At 37.6% G+C, this 19,052-nt stretch overlaps 1 protein-coding gene across 1 annotated transcript; it reads right to left on the bottom strand.

The window, feature by feature from the left end:
- Positions 1 to 390: 390 nt before the first annotated feature.
- On the bottom strand, positions 391 to 12,978 carry LOC132558084 (phosphatidylserine synthase 2-like). Its single transcript, XM_060222608.1, has 11 exons — positions 12,851 to 12,978; positions 10,118 to 10,219; positions 9,355 to 9,437; positions 9,083 to 9,150; positions 8,227 to 8,358; positions 6,523 to 6,573; positions 5,377 to 5,490; positions 1,802 to 1,920; positions 1,348 to 1,462; positions 986 to 1,131; positions 391 to 748 (listed from the first exon to the last, which is right to left on the bottom strand). Exons 1-11 carry the CDS (start codon positions 12,976 to 12,978, stop codon positions 391 to 393), a joined length of 1,416 nt encoding a protein of 471 aa, XP_060078591.1.
- Between the last annotated feature and the right edge of the window lie 6,074 nt (positions 12,979 to 19,052).

Genomic DNA, 19,052 nt, shown 5'->3' with positions numbered 1-19,052 from the left:
ACAGAATAATATCCCATTAACATAAGACCATCTCATTTACAGAAGATTATCCCGTTAACGGATGACAATCCCATCAACAGAAGACCATCCCATTAACAGATGACAACCCTAATTAACAGATGACTATCCCATTAACAGACGACTATCCCATTAACAGATGACTATCTAATTAACAGACGACCATCCCATTAACAGATCTCTATCCAATTAAGAGACAATTATCACAATAACAGGCGACCACGACATTTACAAACGTCCGTCCAACATTGGTCGACAGCCCTACACTGGTCGGCTATCATTGATCGAACGTCCTCTTATTTTAGATCACCCTTTCGTTATCCTTAGTTGGCCGCTCAATCGACGGTCAACCGTCACAAACAGACAGTAGAGTTATTGCTTGTCCGTTCCATCATTAGACGGCTTTTCGAGAAAACGTCGACGTCTGGCTTCAAACTGGAATGAACGTGAGTCGTCACTTGCGATAGTGGTGCCTTTCTGCTTATTTATCGCCCGTCTACGTTGGTACTCCCTGTGGGTGTAGGGCACATCATTTTTCACATCACGGTATATATAAAATTTCCAGATAGTGAGTAGTACTAAGCCAACCAGTCCTAGAAGCCACATGTAAGTGATTTTACTGGGGATAGGTTTGGTTACTGTTTCCCATTCAAATTTTAAGGCAAGTAAGACTTCCGTAATGGCAATTATACTGATCAGCCAGAACTGTCGTCCCATCTTTTTACATGTTCTGGAAATAAAAAAAGTCATGTACTTACTTTATATTCAGTATGAATGCTTCTGAATGAGGATTCTTGTCTTTTCAGATAACGGTTTCTATATCGTAAAAAATAATTTCATTTTGAACAGGAATATTGACAACTGTAAATGAGCACTCCATTAACTGAGGTTCAGTCTCCTTTGTATTTACCATCAATACCGTAAAAATCCCTTTATACTGACATCAGAGGTGGAGAAAAACACTTACGGGTCGTCCAGATACTGAAACGCCTCCCTTGCGGACGGAGCAGCCATGAATAGGACTAACACGATCCTACTGACATTGAGGTAGTGTTCAGGTGGAATCCACAAAACAAACTTGATGTAAAAATCGTTTATTTCCACGAGCAGAAACTGTAAAAAATGGTATTGCATACAATTAGGTGTTTTCTACAAGGTCAACATTAACAAAATGAAACGCTACGACAGTGGATGGATTGTATTTATCGTTATTCAACAGACTTTTCAATGTTATATGGAATTATATCTGTATTCACGTATTCATTTACCAATCATACACTTCTAAAAATAGATTTCATATTGATTGGTCAATATAACAATCATACTGACCAGTCCAATCAGAACAATGACTGCTAGCCACCGACGCAAACTTGACAGAGGGTTCCAGTCGAATTCCGTCCAGCTGTAGGGGGTAAACTGCATTGCGAACCGCTTAATCTTACCCCTGGATAAGGTAAAATTCATGTAACAATAATTAATCATAATCAAAACCTCCTTGACATGGGGTATATTGGGATGGCGCCACCACGGATAACAAGCGTTAGCAATCAATCTAACCTTAACGCAAAGAGAGTTCATTCAAAGGGAAATAATGATAAATTATGTACAGATCAAACATGTTTCAAACTCGACATCCCCGGTTCAGTCATTCTTAAGGGTTATGGTATGTCTCTCTACCCTTGCCTATAATTTCAGGAATTCTATTTTCATATAACAGTAGGTAAGAGGTAAGAATATATATATTTTTTACTTCTGTATGATATTGTAACATTGTAAAGATTACCGGTAGGTGGGGATGTTCCACATGCCTCGCCAGTGATACGGTTTCATTTTTAAGTATTTCACAGTCTTCATTCCGACGTAAATCCCTAGTCCATTACTCAGTACCACGTCCATGATCCACTGAAGAAATAAAATCTATGATTACACGTATGTATATAAGTGTGTAGTGACATAACTACACATTTCATACTAATATATATTTGACCTCAGAAAAAATCCATTTTATCATTATCGGTGTCGTCAAAAAATATACCGAATTAATTATACGCTGGCATAAGTAAAATGCGTGTTTTGATAAATAGTCAGAACATACACACCATGTCAGGGAAGAACCAAACTCTACAATTTTAACTTCAACCTAACACACGTCAATTAAAAGCCAGGTTATAAAATACATGTAACGAATATAAGAAATAAAAGTTTGCTGTAAAGACTTATCAATCTAGATGGTACTGAATAATGAGCCGCGTCTTCTTCAGTCTGTGTGTGTATGTATATACTTCAGTCTGTGTGTGTATGTATATACTTCAGTCTCTGTGTGTATGTACATACTTCAGTCTCTCTGTGTGTATGTATTTACTTCAGTCTCTGTGTGTATTCATATACTTCAGTCTCTGTGTGTATGTATATACTTTAGTCTCTGTGTGTATGTGTATACTTCAGTATCTGTGTGTATGAATATACTTCAGTATCTGTGTGTATGTATATACTTCAGTCGTTGTGTGTATTTATATACGTCAGTCTCTCTGTGTGTATATATTTACTTCAGTCTCTGTGTGTATTTATATACTTCAGTCTGTGTGTGTATGTATATACTTCAGTCTCTGTGTGTATGAATATACTTCAGTCTCTGTGTGTATGTATATACTTCAGTCTGTGTGTGTATGAATATACTTCAGTCTGTGTGTGTATGTATATACTTCAGTCGCTGTGTGTATGTATATACTTCAGTCTCTCTGTGTGTATGTATTTACTTCAGTCTCTGTGTGTATTTATATACCTCAGTCTGTGTGTGTATGTATATACTTCAGTCTCTGTGTGTATGTATATACTTCAGTCTCTCTGTGTGTATGTATTTACTTCAGTCTCTGTGTGTATTTCTATACTTCAGTCTCTGTGTGTATTTATATACTTCAGTCTGTGTGTGTATGTATATACTTCAGTCTCTCTGTGTATGAAATAACTTCAGTATCTGTGTGTATGTATATACTTCAGTCTCTGTGTGTATATATACTTCAGTCTCTGTGTGTATGTATATACTTCAGTCTCTGTGTGTATGTGTATACTTCAGTCTCTGTGTGTATGAATATACTTCAGTCTCTGTGTGTATGTATATACTTCAGTCGCTGTGTGTATTTATATACTTCAGTCTCTCTGTGTGTATGTATATACTTCAGTATCTGTGTGTATGTATATACTTCAGTCTCTCTGTGTGTATGTATTTACTTCAGTCTCTGTGTGTATTTATATACTTCAGTCTGTGTGTGTATGTATATACTTCAGTCTCTGTGTGTATGTATATACTTCAGTCTCTCTGTGTGTATGTATTTACTTCAGTCTCTGTGTGTATGTATATACTTCAGTCTCTGTGTGTATTTATATACTTCAGTCTGTGTGTGTATGTATATACTTCAGTCTCTGTGTGTATGAAATAACTTCAGTATCTGTGTGTATGTATATACTTCAGTCTCTGTGTGTATATATACTTCAGTCTCTGTGTGTATGTATATACTTCAGTCTCTGTGTGTATGTGTATACTTCAGTCTCTGTGTGTATGAATATACTTCAGTCTCTGTGTGTATGTATATACTTCAGTCGCTGTGTGTATTTATATACTTCAGTCTCTCTGTGTGTATGTATATACTTCAGTCGCTGTGTGTATGTATATACTTCAGTCTCTCTGTGTGTATGTATTTACTTCAGTCTCTGTGTGTATTTATATACTTCAGTCTGTGTGTGTATGTATATACTTCAGTCTCTGTGTGTATGTATATACTTCAGTCTCTCTATGTGTATGTATTTACTTCAGTCTCTGTGTGTATTTCTATACTTCAGTCTCTGTGTGTATTTATATACTTCAGTCTGTATGTGTATGTATATACTTCAGTCTCTGTGTGTGTATGTATTTACTTCAGTCTCTGTGTGTATTTATATACTTCAGTCTCTGTGTGTATGTATATACTTCAGTCTCTGTGTGTATGTATATACTTCAGTCTCTCTGTGTGTATGTATTTACTTCAGTCTCTGTGTGTATTTATTTACTTCAGTCTCTGTGTGTATGTATTTACTTCAGTCTGTGTGTGTATGTATATACTTCAGTCTCTGTGTGTATTTATAAACTTCAGTCTGTGTGTGTATGTATATACTTCAGTCTCTGTGTGTATGTATATACTTCAGTCTCTCTGTGTGTATGTATATACTTCAGTCTCTCTGTGTATGTATATACTTCAGTCTCTCTGTGTATGTATTTACTTCAGTCTCTGTGTGTATTTATATACTTCAGTCTCTGTGTGTATGTATATACTTCAGTCTCTCTGTATGTATATACTTCAGTCTCTGTGTGTATGTATATACTTCAGTCTCTGTGTGTATTTATATACTTCAGTCTGTATGTGTATGTATATACTTCAGTCTCTGTGTGTATGTATATACTTCAGTCTCTCTGTGTGTATGTATTTACTTCAGTCTCTGTGTGTATTTATATACTTCAGTCTCTGTGTGTCTTTATAAACTTCAGTCTGTGTGTGTATGTATATACTTCAGTCTCTGTGTGTATATACTTCAGTCTCCGTGTGTGTATATACTTCAGTCTCTGTGTGTGTATATACTTCAGTCTCTGTGTATTTATATACTTCAGTGTCTGTGTATGTATATACTTCAGTCTCTGTGTGTATGTATATACTTCAGTCTCTCTGTGTGTACATACTTCAGTCTCTCTGTGTGTATTTATATACTTCAGTCTCTGTGTGTATATATACTTCAGTCTCTGTGTGTATGTATATACTTCAGTCTCTGTGTGTGTATATACTTCAGTGTCTGTGTATGTACATACTTCAGTCTCTGTGTATGTATATACTTCAGTCTCTCTGTGTGTACATACTTCAGTCTCTCTGTGTGTTTTTATATACTTCAGTCTCTGTGTGTATATATACTTCAGTCTCTGTGTGTATTTATATACTTCAGTCTCTGTGTGTGTATATACTTCAGTGTCTGTGTATGTATATACTTCAGTCTCTGTGTGTGTATATACTTCAGTCTCTGTGTGTATGTATATACTTCAGTGTCTGTGTATGTATATACTTCAGTCTCTGTGTGTATGTATATACTTCAGTCTCTGTGTGTATGTATATACTTCAGTCTCTGTGTATGTATATACTTCAGTGTCTGTGTGTATTTATATACTTCAGTCTCTGTGTGTATGTATATACTTCAGTCTCTGTGTGTATGTATATACTTCAGTCTCTGTGTATGTATATACTTCAATGTCTGTGTGTATTTATATACTTCAGTCTGTGTGTGTGTATATATTTCAGTCTGTATGTTTTTATATATACATTTTGTTTATATAACACTTACATGATCCCACCAACATTCGCAGAAGTTTGGAAGCTGATGTTCGAAGGTGTACTCCAATACTTCAAACATAACACTCAAAACCGTACAGATCCACCAATCTCGTAGAAACAGCGACTACAAGCATATTGTCTATCATTACCACAAAGGTCACTACACACCAACAGCTGCTAACATTGTCACATAAATACCATGAGATCCCAGAGGGATCTTGGCGCCCACCATCGTTGGATCTTTATTTGCTCTTTGACAATTGGATTTTACCCTTTCTTTTCTCTTGTCTATTTTTGCTCTTAATGATAAGACATTTGAATATTCCAAACAGTCACTAGAGATCCAGGGAAACATATACATGGAATCTGAGAAAGATCTATGCTGTAGTTCTCAAGAAAAAGCGATAACAATGTTTCAAAATCTAAATCGAGGACGGCCATCTGTTAGTCATTTTGTTTTTCTGATCAGTCCCAAAATTAAGGCACAACTAGAGACCATGGGGAACCCACATATGAAATTTGAGATACATCTTGTACCTTTCAGGAAATGTCGATAACAAATTTGCAAAGTCAAAATCCAAGATGGCCGTCTGTCGGCCATTTTGTTTTCCTGATATACCCAAGATACCCAAAGGGGCAAAACTAGGAACAAAAAGGAACCTACATATAGAATTTATAAACAACTCATAAACTTCAAGAAATAACGATAACAAACTTCATTGAAAAAATCTAAGATGACCGCCTGTCAACCTCTTTTTTTCTTTGATTAGTCCTAAAATCAAACGGGAACAACTAGGGACTTTGAGAAATTTGAGAAAGATCCACCCAATACTTTTCAAGAAATAGCGGCGCTTTAAAGCCTACCATTTGATGACGTTGGGCTAAAAACGATAGAAATTTTGAAATTTGGCGAAAAAGCGGGCAGATTACAAAATACAAAAGGAAGCTTGATCACAACTCCCTTAGCAAGAGTATTTTTTTTCTCCACAATTTTCGATATTCTCAGTAAACCATCTTTAAACTACAGAAATGCTTGGTCATGTTAGTGGCAGAAATGTGCATTATGTTATTGTTTTATTACCGCATTGATATTTCATTAATTCAAATGATTCACCCAAAACATTGTTGTACAATGTTTTACTATATAATGACTCACCTTTGCCCACCAGCCAAGAAAGTGGGATATCACAAATAGGTCAGCTTTATCCTGCAAATAGAGAAAACATTTAAGATTATTTGAACAAGTTGCTTTACAATGAAATATCTGAACGATAATTTACACAGTCAGAAATGACATCTGGGTCGAATCATGCTGTTTGCCTAAAGGAATTTCTTACATTACAACAGACATCTTACCTTTTCCTAGTCACCACATTAGAATAGTCGGCTTACCTTCTGTGAGCCAGCACAATATAGTGGTACATGCTCTCACCTTGTGTAAGTCACCACGTTAAGAATCCTGACTTGTGTGAGTCAGCACGATGATAATCTTACCTTGTGTAAGTCACCACGATGATAATCTCACCTTGTGTAAGTCACCACGTTAAGAATCCTGACTTGTGTGAGTCACCATGATCATAATCTCACCTTGTGTAAGTCACCACGATGATAATCTCACCTTGTGTAAGTCACCACGTTAAGAATCCTGCCTTGTGTGCGTCATCACGATGATAATCTCACCTTGTGTAAGTCACCACGTTAAGAATCCTGACTTGTGTGAGTCACCATGATCATAATCTCACCTTGTGTAAGTCACCACGATGATAATCTCACCTTGTGTAAGTCACCACGTTAAGAATCCTGCCTTGTGTGAGTCAGCACGATGATAATCTTACCTTGTGTAAGTCACCACGATGATAATCTCACCTTGTGTAAGTCACCACGTTAAGAATCCTGACTTGTGTGAGTCACCATGATCATAATCTCACCTTGTGTAAGTCACCACGATGATAATCTCACCTTGTGTAAGTCACCACGTTAAGAATCCTGCCTTGTGTGCGTCATCACGATGATAATCTCACCTTGTGTAAGTCACCACGATGATAATCTCACCTTGTGTAAGTCACCACGATCATAATATCACCTTGTGTAAGTCACCATGATCATAATATCACCTTGTGTAAGTCACCACGATCATAATATCACCTTGTGTAAGTCACCACGATCATAATATCACCTTGTCACCACGTTAAGAATCTTGCCTTGTGCGAGTCATCACGGTCATAATCTTACCTTGTTTGAGTCACCACGATGATAATATCACCTTGTGTGAGTCACCACGTTAAGAATCCTGCCTTGAGCGAGTCACCACGTTAAGAATCCTGACTTGTGTGAGTCACCACGATGATAATCTCACCTTGTGAAAGTCAGCACGATGATAATCTTACCTTGTGTAAGTCACCACGATGATAATCTCACCTTGTGTAAGTCACCACGATCATAATCTCACCTTGTGTGAGTCACCACGATGATAATCTCACCTTGTGTGAGTCACCACGATGATAATCTTACCTTGTGTAATTCACCACGATGATAATCTCACCTTGTGTAAGTCACCACTATCATAATCTCACGTTGTGTAAGTCACCACGATGATAATCTCACCTTGTGTGAGTCAGCACGATGATAATCTCACCTTGTGTAAGTCACCACGATAAGAATCCTGCCTTGTGATTTACTACATCAAGTTCCTTAACTTCAGGGAGTTACCACGTGGAGTGTCTTACTTCGTGATATTAACTACGAAACTTGACTTAACTTGTGATTTACCACGTGTGTTGATATGGACCCTGAAGTGTTTACCAACTTATTTACAGTCGTGTCCTATGAATGAATAACCCCGTTACAATTATTTCCTTACTTTGATATTATGGAATGGGTCAGGATGATCCGAGTCATATATGTAGCAGTTGCCTCCATAGTTTTTCTCTGGTAAGGGTTTACCAAGACTCGAGTCTATATGACGAAGCAGGTTTCTGGCATCGGCAGGAGTCTGAATAATTTGTAGGAACGATAAAAATATCACTCAGAAAAGGTTGGAAGTAGATATCATAACAAACGTGGTTAAAACTTATGTATAACAGTTGTGTGTACAAATAATCTGATGTACAATGAATGACATCAAACGGAAATAATATTCCAATGCTGATATAACTCTATGATATAACTACTGGAATACTACAGCATCACGTTTTATTTACAAAAGCCCTTAACATAATCGTGTTCTGTCTTTATGGACAACAACCAGTTATCTGTGGTGACCTCTATATGTACACAGTAACAACAGATTTATCATTGTCAGGAAGATACAAGCAGTTTATCTAAATAACTATATTGTAGAGGAAATCAAACTAAGGTACATGTATATCATTCTGTCGATCAACAGTGTATAAAAATGGATGTTTTCATTAAAACATACAAAAACTTACACAGCTGCTTTATCTAAATATGAACATAAACAAATTTAACAGCATTTCGTTAATGATGATATCATAACGTCTATTAAAAGATTACTCTGTGTAATGTTTACAAAGCTGGTAATTTTTTGGCTTTAAATAGTATACAGTGCCGGGAAATACTTATGTGACCGCTGGATATTGTTGAACTAGTCTGTAAAGCAGAAACCTTAATCGATGTTCTATCAAGGTAAACATTAAGATGTGTTCATTACTACATATTTAGATACAAATTCCGATGACTTATTTTTGTTGACTTACCTGGAACAGAAGGTACACCAACGCCAACTCGTAAACAATGCTAACACACAGAACCAAACGCCACATCGCTGTAACAATGACGAGAAGTTTCCTTAACATTTGTGACGATCTCATGGACTAACGATTAGGAAGAAATATATAGCGAAAATAAAAAAAAAATAAAAATATATACATATGTATACAACACATATTTGGGCATTTGGTTTCGGAATTCGTGCCAAGTCCCTGTGTTCAAAGCCATCAATGTTTTCTTGATGTGTAAATATGCCTACCTGGATGTGGGCGTTTGAATGGTCCATCGGGAGTCACTGTTACTCCAAACAACAGGAAGGCAAGAACCACTGCAGCAACACCCCTGATAAAAACAAAGACACGGGGTTCTGACTGGAAAAACAGGTGTATAGAGCAGGCCTTTAATACATACAGGGATAACTATTTCACCACCTATAGTGCCTCTAGACACTTATTGTGAGTCTACATACAGTGATTCTCAAGACACTTTTGGAGTCATCAACCATGAAATATTTTTTCTTGAATGTCCGGCTTTAGATCGATGTCCTGGGTACAATGGTTTCTACCTCGATCCTCCTCCTCTTTATAATTCATAGTTTAGCTCTACCGTATATTATACAAATTTGTATTAAAAGGTGCTATTCACTTCTGTGTCTTTTACAATTTTTTTATGGTGCAGCCGGTAGTCATATCGATGTCAGAAATCTGTGGCCATTGTTATCAGAAACATCATTAGATACGCCTACAGCGCGATTTATAACGGTGAGAAGATCTACAGTACATATAATGAATATCTGGAATACAAAACATATGCCGTTTGATACAGCGGAAATCTTATACTGTATAACAACATAATATACTTCGATACGTTATTAGACAGTCAAATATAATATTGAAATGTGCTCAATTCATCTACTTTTACATTAATAATCGGTCGAAAATTACATCAGATATATTTATAACCTGTCTGAATATTTTGTTGTGGGACCTTGGATCAGATAAATGCTAAACAAACGACTATACCTTCTGCTGTTGTATTCCGAGTCATTGATGGGATCCTCGAATAAGGCGATGTAGACGAGAAAGCCAATGAAAACGACGAGGACCGTAATGGTGTGGGCTCTCCTGTTAACAAGCATTGATAAGCGTGAATATAACACCAACATATTATTGTTCACGTATTTCATGTTTATTACGGATTTTCTGACGACGTTTTATTGAATGTCACTAGCAATGTCTGCACAGTCAGTGGTAAAAACGACCTCTCTGACGTTTATTCTACTGGTAATGACTTCAAACGGAAGTATGACGTTCACTGATTTTATTGTGTATAGATTGGCTGTGTATCATTGTGATATTACTGCGGCATTCTGTGTATCTTATTGGACATCGAGAGAAACTTGTTGCTTCCACTTTGATAAAGTTCAATTTTAGAACGCCTGCGTTCAAACCAAACTTCAAAAATTTATACGCGGAGTAACTTTACTACAGAAAAAAACAAAAAGGTGTGCGTGCAGATCGACGGACAGAAGGACGGACAAATGGAGAGAGCCCATTTGTATCCCTCATCTTTCGACTCAGTGTTTGAAAACACTCGATGGGTGGCCGATAGTTATAAGGATATGGTTCTGTTCACATTTGCTTGGTGTTTCTTTCAAGATTCGTAACCATGCAGTTGTACCGCTATACAATGACCTGTTATTCTTATTTTTACAAACATAACAATTTGCCTGTCAGTGTATTTTTGCCTGCATTCATTTTACATTGGCAGTGTACTGTTTAGTTAGTATATTGTTTATTTTGGCAATAAATTGATTGTAGGTACACGGTTTATTGTTGACAATACATTGTCAATACATATCAGTAGGTAGTCCGTACATACTTGTCAGTAAGTGTAGGTACACGTTTGTCAGTAAGTCATTCCGTCAATACACGTTTGTTAGTACATAACTGTCAATATGTCTGTCAGTACATTTCTGTCAACATATGTTTGTCTATATGTATGTCAGAACATGTTTGTCAGTACGTCTGTCAGTACATGTCAGTACACATTTGTCAGTACATGTTTGTCAGTATGTCTGTCAGTACATGTTTGTCAGTACACATTTGTCAGTACACATTTGTCAGTACATGTTTGTCAGTACACATTTGTCAGTACATGTTTGTCAGTACACGTTTGTCAGTACATGTTTGTCAGTGCACGTTTGTCAGTACATGTTTCTCAGTACGTTTGTCGATACATGTTTGTCAGTACATGTTTGTCAGTGCACGTTTGTCAGTACATGTTTCTCAGTACGTTTGTCGATACATGTTTGTCAGTACATGTTTGTCGGTAAATGTTTGTGAGTACATGTTTGTCAGTATGTATTTGTCAGTACATGTTTGTCAGTACATGTTCGTCAGTATATGTTTGTCGGTACATGATTGTGAGTATATATTTGTCAATACATATTTGTCAGTACATGTTTGTCAGTACATATTTGTCGGTACATGTTTGTCAGTACATGTTTGTCAGTAAACGTTTGTCAGTACATGATTGTCAGCACACGTTTGTCAGTATATATTTGGCAGTACAAGATTGTCAGTACATGTTTGTCGGTTCATGTTTGTCACTACATATTTGTCAGTACAAGATTGTCAGTACATGTTTGTCAGTACATGATTGTCAGCACATGTTTGTCGGTACATGTTTATCAATACACGTTTGTCAGTACATGGTTGCCTGTATCGCCACGTGATAAGCCAGTGTCATTTTGTGGCGGGTCTCCTTGTAAATTCTATCTCAATCCGACTCCTTCGACAACATACCTGTGGTCAATCGTATTCCATCCAGACCTCAAGGACACAACTACGTGTTTTTGTTTGAGAAAAAAAAACCCGACACAGGTAAGGGGGGAGTGGGGGGGAGTCGAACCACATACCTCGGCTCTGTGCCTGATGTTATGTAGGCTAACACTACCGAATGTGTTATCTTGTCCCCTACATTCAGTTTGTTTGGACACGGATGTTTTGTTTATCAATCTTGTGTAGATCAGTGCTTGCTTAATACTATATCTAATCTGTTAAATGATTTTTTATGGACTTTTAACTGAATGACAAGTGTTCTCGAGCTCAATATCCGCGTAATAATTTTAAAATACATTATTTTTTTCGTTGTTTATATTCTTAACTGCAATAATTTAGCTCAGGTTTGGCATGATTTGTAATGAGCGGTGAAAGTTGTCATAAACATTGATGAAATCGCCACATTTCACAACGTAAGGTCAGGTTTTAACTTTCAATAGTGTTCGATATCAAACTTCAAACACTGTTAATTTGTAATTAAAAATTCTGATAATTATCATATGTAGAAAGATTCTGAAAAGAAAAAAAGTACAATAGTTTTTAAGATTTAAAAATAATCGAATTCTTTATTTGAGAATTCGATCAACCAACATAATACAGCTCGTACACCGATGTAGCTTCTATTGTAAATAACACTGTAGACCATTTTCACAATGAAGTATGCTGTATATAATTGTATGTAAATATTATAGTTGAAATAGGTATTCTTGAAGTACTGTTAGTTTACGTACTGATAGAGTTTGTGGACTATATCCGCGACCCCTACTCAGGCGTGCTCCGAAAATGAAAAAATACAAAATGTAACAGAAAAAGAATGAAAACAGAAAATTAATTGAAATGTCCAGAATTCTTAAATCTATCATCAGCACATAAATTTCTGGATCTGCCCTGTCACCACAGTCTTACACTCACCAGAAAAACGTGTTGGTCCCATCGTCAAATACGTTTGTATTTTTCCTCTTCTCAGCCTCCCAGTCGAATGCTGTGGTGGTGTGAATTTTCAGCTCGTCTATCTCCTGGTCACTGTTAGCGGCTGCCATGATGAAATGGTGCTGGATTTCAGCCGAGTTTTTACCGACACGTCCTTATCTTCTGCCCTTTACAATGCACACTATCTGCAGGTGAAAATTTAAGCCTTTATGGCCAGGACACAATGTGGACACTTGTAAATAGGTGACGCTGGTCCTAACACACAGGACAGAGGGTCCATTATAGCTTTGTCGGGTGGGCAGTGTATTCACCTGGTGACACCTGTTCATGGCCAGTGCTATCACGTTTATGGTTGACAATATCGATAATGAGACATGATAACCAGGTTGTAAACCTGATGATCTCTGAACATAACAGCTTTTTTACTTAATGTTTACGTGGCATGGTTTGAATTAAAACTGTTTGGTATTACATAAACCCATACAAACAATTTTAATTTTAGTTGTCTAAATATTAAACCAAGGTATTTTGATTTTTCGTTTGACTTAAAGATCAATTGATAATTTCGTTTAAAATACATCAATTTTCCACAACAGGTAAAAACAATATATACAGTGAAGAGTTTACATCGCCTCACAACATTTCCTGTACCACGACATTCTAGTTCCGTTCATATTTAATGGCACATATCGTGGACAGATCATTTGTATGACAGAGTCCCTGTAAACATCTCGACACGTTTATTAAAGCGTGATCTATTCGAAATTCCACCCAAGTATAACTTATTGCCGAAGCCTGGTCTATTGTCATGGTAATATTTACACACACATGTTAATGTATAATAGATGTATGTATTCAACAGGGTACAAAGTATTGGATTTTACAGGAAGCTTATCGATCCTTAAATGCCGGGTATATAACGAGTTATATACATGTGCTATAATTTAAAGCTACCCTCGCGACAACACACGACTGCATGTCTGTAAGCTACACAGAAGCACGTGGAAAGCTACACAGAAGCACGTGTAAGCAAAGCGTGTTCAAATTATTTTGTCTTGGTTTTAGAGTCTTCTTTCCTAATTACCTTATTTGAAAATGTTGACAGCCGAACTGCGATAAACGCTTTCTCTTGAGCCGTTATCATTATTATTTTTGATAAGAGTGAAAAATGCTGACGTATAATAAAGATTGGCCAATAGAGACACATCACCGGTCGATTTTGGTTAGTGCTATAAAACTAACGCATATATTACAATCAATGTAACTTGTTGGACATTATAAATTCCGTTGAGTATCGACAAAACGACAATCATTCACAACGTCAAAGGATCTCGTGTTATGGTTGTTTCTTAAACTATCGCGTCTAAATAGCAAATTACGAAGGCCGAAACGGTATTTTTCTCGTGCATCAAAATGAAATACCTTAGTACTGTGAAAGGTTTGTGTGATGATTAGACTATTCAGTCGCTAAAACATTGACTAATTCTTTTATAATTTCATCAGTTTATTTTACCTCTATATCCAGCACAACATCATTCAACAATTGGTTGATACAACCCTGGAAGGACACTTTGAACACATGTACATAAGTTAGAATATATATGTACAGAAAACATCAGTAAGCCGAGCTCTGGTGTATCCAGGCAATTGTGTCATAATTACACGATCAAGGAAAAATACTATACGTTATTTACAACGTAAGACAAATGTCCTTTTACAGCCAACACATGGCAAGATGAAACGTACACTTCCAATGGTCTGGGAGTAGGTTAGTTCTGATACAGAAGTAAGTGTACGTATTCTTGACAAAACTCTTCACTATGAAATAACGTGTTTATTGTTACATTGCTCCGTCATAACAGTTAACCTTCTATATAGACAAACAACGAATATGACCTTCAGCCAAAACTGTTTCTTTTCGTATGTATAAACAGCTTTGTTGAGAAGTACCAGTTTTCTTTTCCGTATACATGTTACAACGCCACTCGATACAGACCAGGAAACTGGTCATCAAGTCTCATCAATTCCATTCGTCGACCCTTTAAATAAGCTGTGCAGATAACAATGAGGATCAAAAAAATCATTCATCAACTCCAGGAAGTGTAAGAATAATACGAAAGCAAAGAATTGTCATGTTATATAGTCTGTAAAATATCCGGTATCATATGTAACAGATCCAAGTAAAAATATTGTTCGGTCGACGACCAGATACTAATGTGTATCTGCACTGGTGTGTATACCTGATGGGAGACATACAGTAGGATTACTGGTGTGTATACCTGATGGGAGACATACAGTAGGATTTATACCTGATGGGAGACATACAGTAAGATAACTGGTGTGTATACCTGATGGGAGACATACAGTAGGATTACTGGTGTGTATACCTGATGGGAGACATACAGTAGGATTACTGGTGTGTATACCTGATGGGAGACATACAGTAAGATAACTGGTGTGTATACCTGATGGGGGACATACAGTAGGATTTATACCTGATGGGAGACATACAGTAAGATAACTGGTGTGTATACCTGATGGAAGAAATACAGTAGGATTACTGGTGTGTGTACCTGATGGGAGACATACAGTAAGATAACTGGTGTGTATACCTGATGGGAGACATACCGTAGGATTACTGGTGTGTATACCTGATGGGAGACATACAGTAGGATTACTGGTGTGTATACCTGATGGGAGATATACAGTAAGATTCCTGGTGTGTATACCTGATGGGAGACATACAGTAGGATTACTGGTGTGTATACCTGATGGGAGACATTCAGTAGGATTTATACCTGATGGGAGACATACAGTAAGATAACTGGTGTGTATACCTGATGGGAGACATACAGTAGGATTACTGGTGTGTATACCTGATGGGAGACATACAGTAAGATTACTGGTGTGTATACCTGATGGGAGACATACAGTAGGATTTATACCTGATGGGAGATATACAGTAGGATTACTGGTGTGTATACCTGATGGGGGACATACAGTAGGATTTATACCTGATGGGAGACATACAGTAGGATTTATACCTGATGGGAGATATACAGTAGGATTACTGGTGTGTATACCTGATGGGAGACATACAGTAAGATTACTGGTGTGTATACCTGATGGTGGACATACAGTAAGATAACAGGTGTGTTTACCTGATGAGAGACATACAGTAGGATTACTGGTGTGTATACCTGATGAGGGACATACAGTAAGATAACTGGTGTGTATACCTGATGGGGGACATACAGTAAGATAACTGGTGTGTATACCTGATGGGGGACATACCGTAGGATTTATACCTGATGGGAGACATACAGTAGGATTACTGGTGTGTATACCTGATGGTGGACATACAGTAAGATAACTGGTGTGTTTACCTGATGAGAGACATACAGTAGGATTACTGGTGTGTATACCTGATGAGGGACATACAGTAAGATAACTGGTGTGTATACCTGATGGGGGACATACCGTAGGATTTATACCTGATGGGAGACATACAGTAGGATTACTGGTGTGTATACCTGATGGGAGACATACAGTAAGATAACTGGTGTGTATACCTGATGGTAGACATACAGTAGGATTTATACCTGATGGGAGACATACAGTAGGATTTATACCTGATGGGAGACATACAGTAGGATTTATACCTGATGGGAGACATACAGTAGGATTTATACCTGATGGGAGATATACAGTAGGATTTATACCTGATGGGAGTCATACAGTAGGATTTATACCTGATGGGAGACATACAGTAAGATTACTGGTGTGTATACCTGATGGGAGACATACAGTATGATTACTGGTGTGTATACCTGATGGGAGACATACAGTAGGATTACTGGTGTGTATACCTGATGGGAGACATACAGTAGGATTTATACCTGATGGGAGATATAAAGTAGGATTTATACCTGATGGGAGACATACAGTAGGATTACTGGTGTGTATACCTGATGGGAGACATACAGTAGAATTACTGGTGTGTATACCTGATGGGAGACATACAGTAAGATTACTGGTGTGTATACCTGATGGGAGACATACAGTAGGATTTATACCTGATGGGAGATATACAGTAGGATTTATACCTGATGGGAGACATACAGTAGGATTACTGGTGTGTATACCTGATGGGAGACATACAGTAAGATTACTGGTGTGTATACCTGATGGGAGACATACAGTATGATTACTGGTGTGTATACCTGATGGGAGACATACAGTAAGATTACTGGTGTGTATACCTGATGGGAGACATACAGTAGGATTACTGGTGTGTATACCTGATGGGAGACATACAGTATGATTACTGGTGTGTATACCTGATGGGGGACATACAGTAAGATTACTGGTGTGTATACCTGATGGGAGACATACAGTAAGATAACTGGTGTGTATACCTGATGGGGGACATACAGTAAGATTACTGGTGTGTATACCTGATGGAAGACATACAGTAGGATTTATACCTGATAGGAGATATACAGTAAGATAACTGGTGTGTATACCTGATGGGAGACATACAGTAAGATTACTGGTGTGTATAACTGATGGTGGACATACAGTTAGATAACTGGTGTGTATACCTGATGGGAGACATACAGTAGGATTACTGGTGTGTATACCTGATGGGAGACATACAGTAGGATTACTGGTGTGTATACCTGTATACCTGATGGGAGACATACAGTAGGATTACTGGTGTGTATACCTGATGGGAGACATTCAGTAGGATTTATACCTGATGGGAGACATACAGTAAGATTACTGGTGTGTATACCTGATGGGAGACATACAGTAAGATTACTGGTGTGTATACCTGATGGGAGACATACAGTAGGATTTATACCTGATGGGAGATATACAGTAGGATTTATACCTGATGGGAGACATACAGTAGGATTACTGTTGTGTATACCTGATGGGAGACATACAGTAGGATTACTTGTGTGTATGCTTGATAGGAGACATACAGTAGGATTTATACCTGATGGGAGACATACAGTATGATTACTGGTGTGTATACCTGATGGGAGACATACAGTATGATTACTGGTGTGTATACCTGATGGGAGACATACAGTAACATTACTGGTGTGTATACCTGATGGGAGACATACAGTAGGATTTATACCTGATGGGAGACATACAGTAGGATTACTGGTGTGTATACCTGATGGGAGACATACAGTATGATTACTGGTGTGTTTATCAGACATACAGTAAGATAACTGGTGTGTATACCTGATGGGAGACATACATACAGTATGATAAGATTACTGGTGTGTATACCTGATGGGAGACATACAGTAGTGTATACCTGATGGGAGACATACAGTATGATTACTGGTGTGTATACCTGATGGGAGACATACAGTAGATTTGTGTATACCTGATGGGATACCTGATGGGAGACATACAGTAGGATACCTGATGTGTAGGATTACTGGTGTGTGTACCTGATGGGAGACATACAGTAGGATTACTGGTGTGTATACCTGATGGGAGACATACAGTAGGATTTATACCTGATGGGAGACATACAGGATTACTGGTGATATACAGTAGGTGTGTATACCTGATGGGAGACATACAGTATGATTACTGGTGTGTATACCTGATGGGAGACATACAGTAAGATTACTGGTGTGTATAACTGACGGTGGACATACAGCTAGATAACTGGTGTGTATACCTGATGGGAGACATACAGTAGGATTACTGGTGTGTATACCTGATGGGAGACATACAGTAGGATTACTGGTGTGTATACCTGATGGGAGATATACAGTAAGGGAGACATACAGTAAGAATACTGGAGAGTATACCAGAGGGGAGACATACAGAAAGAGTGCTGGTGTGTATACCTGATGGGAGACATACAGTAGGATTTATACCTGATGGTGTGTGTATACCTGATGGGAGACATACAGTAGGATGTGTATACCTGATGGGAGACCAGTAAGATTACTGGTGTGTATACCTGATGGGAGACATACAGTAATACCTGATGGGAGACATGGGAGACATACAGTAGGATTACTGGTGTGTGCATGGATTGTATACCTGATGGGGGACATACAGTAGGATTTATACCTGATGGGAGACATACAGTAGGATTTATACCTGATGGGAGATATACAGTAGGATTACTGGTGTGTGTACC

The sequence above is a fragment of the Ylistrum balloti genome, unplaced genomic scaffold (genome assembly GCF_031769215.1).
Source record: "Ylistrum balloti isolate Yb309-2 unplaced genomic scaffold, AGI_CSIRO_Ybal_v1 Utg370754, whole genome shotgun sequence".
NCBI lineage: Eukaryota > Metazoa > Mollusca > Bivalvia > Pectinida > Pectinidae > Ylistrum > Ylistrum balloti.
The sequence above is the reverse complement of the archived record's forward strand: the minus strand, read 5'-3'. Positions and strand labels throughout refer to the sequence as shown.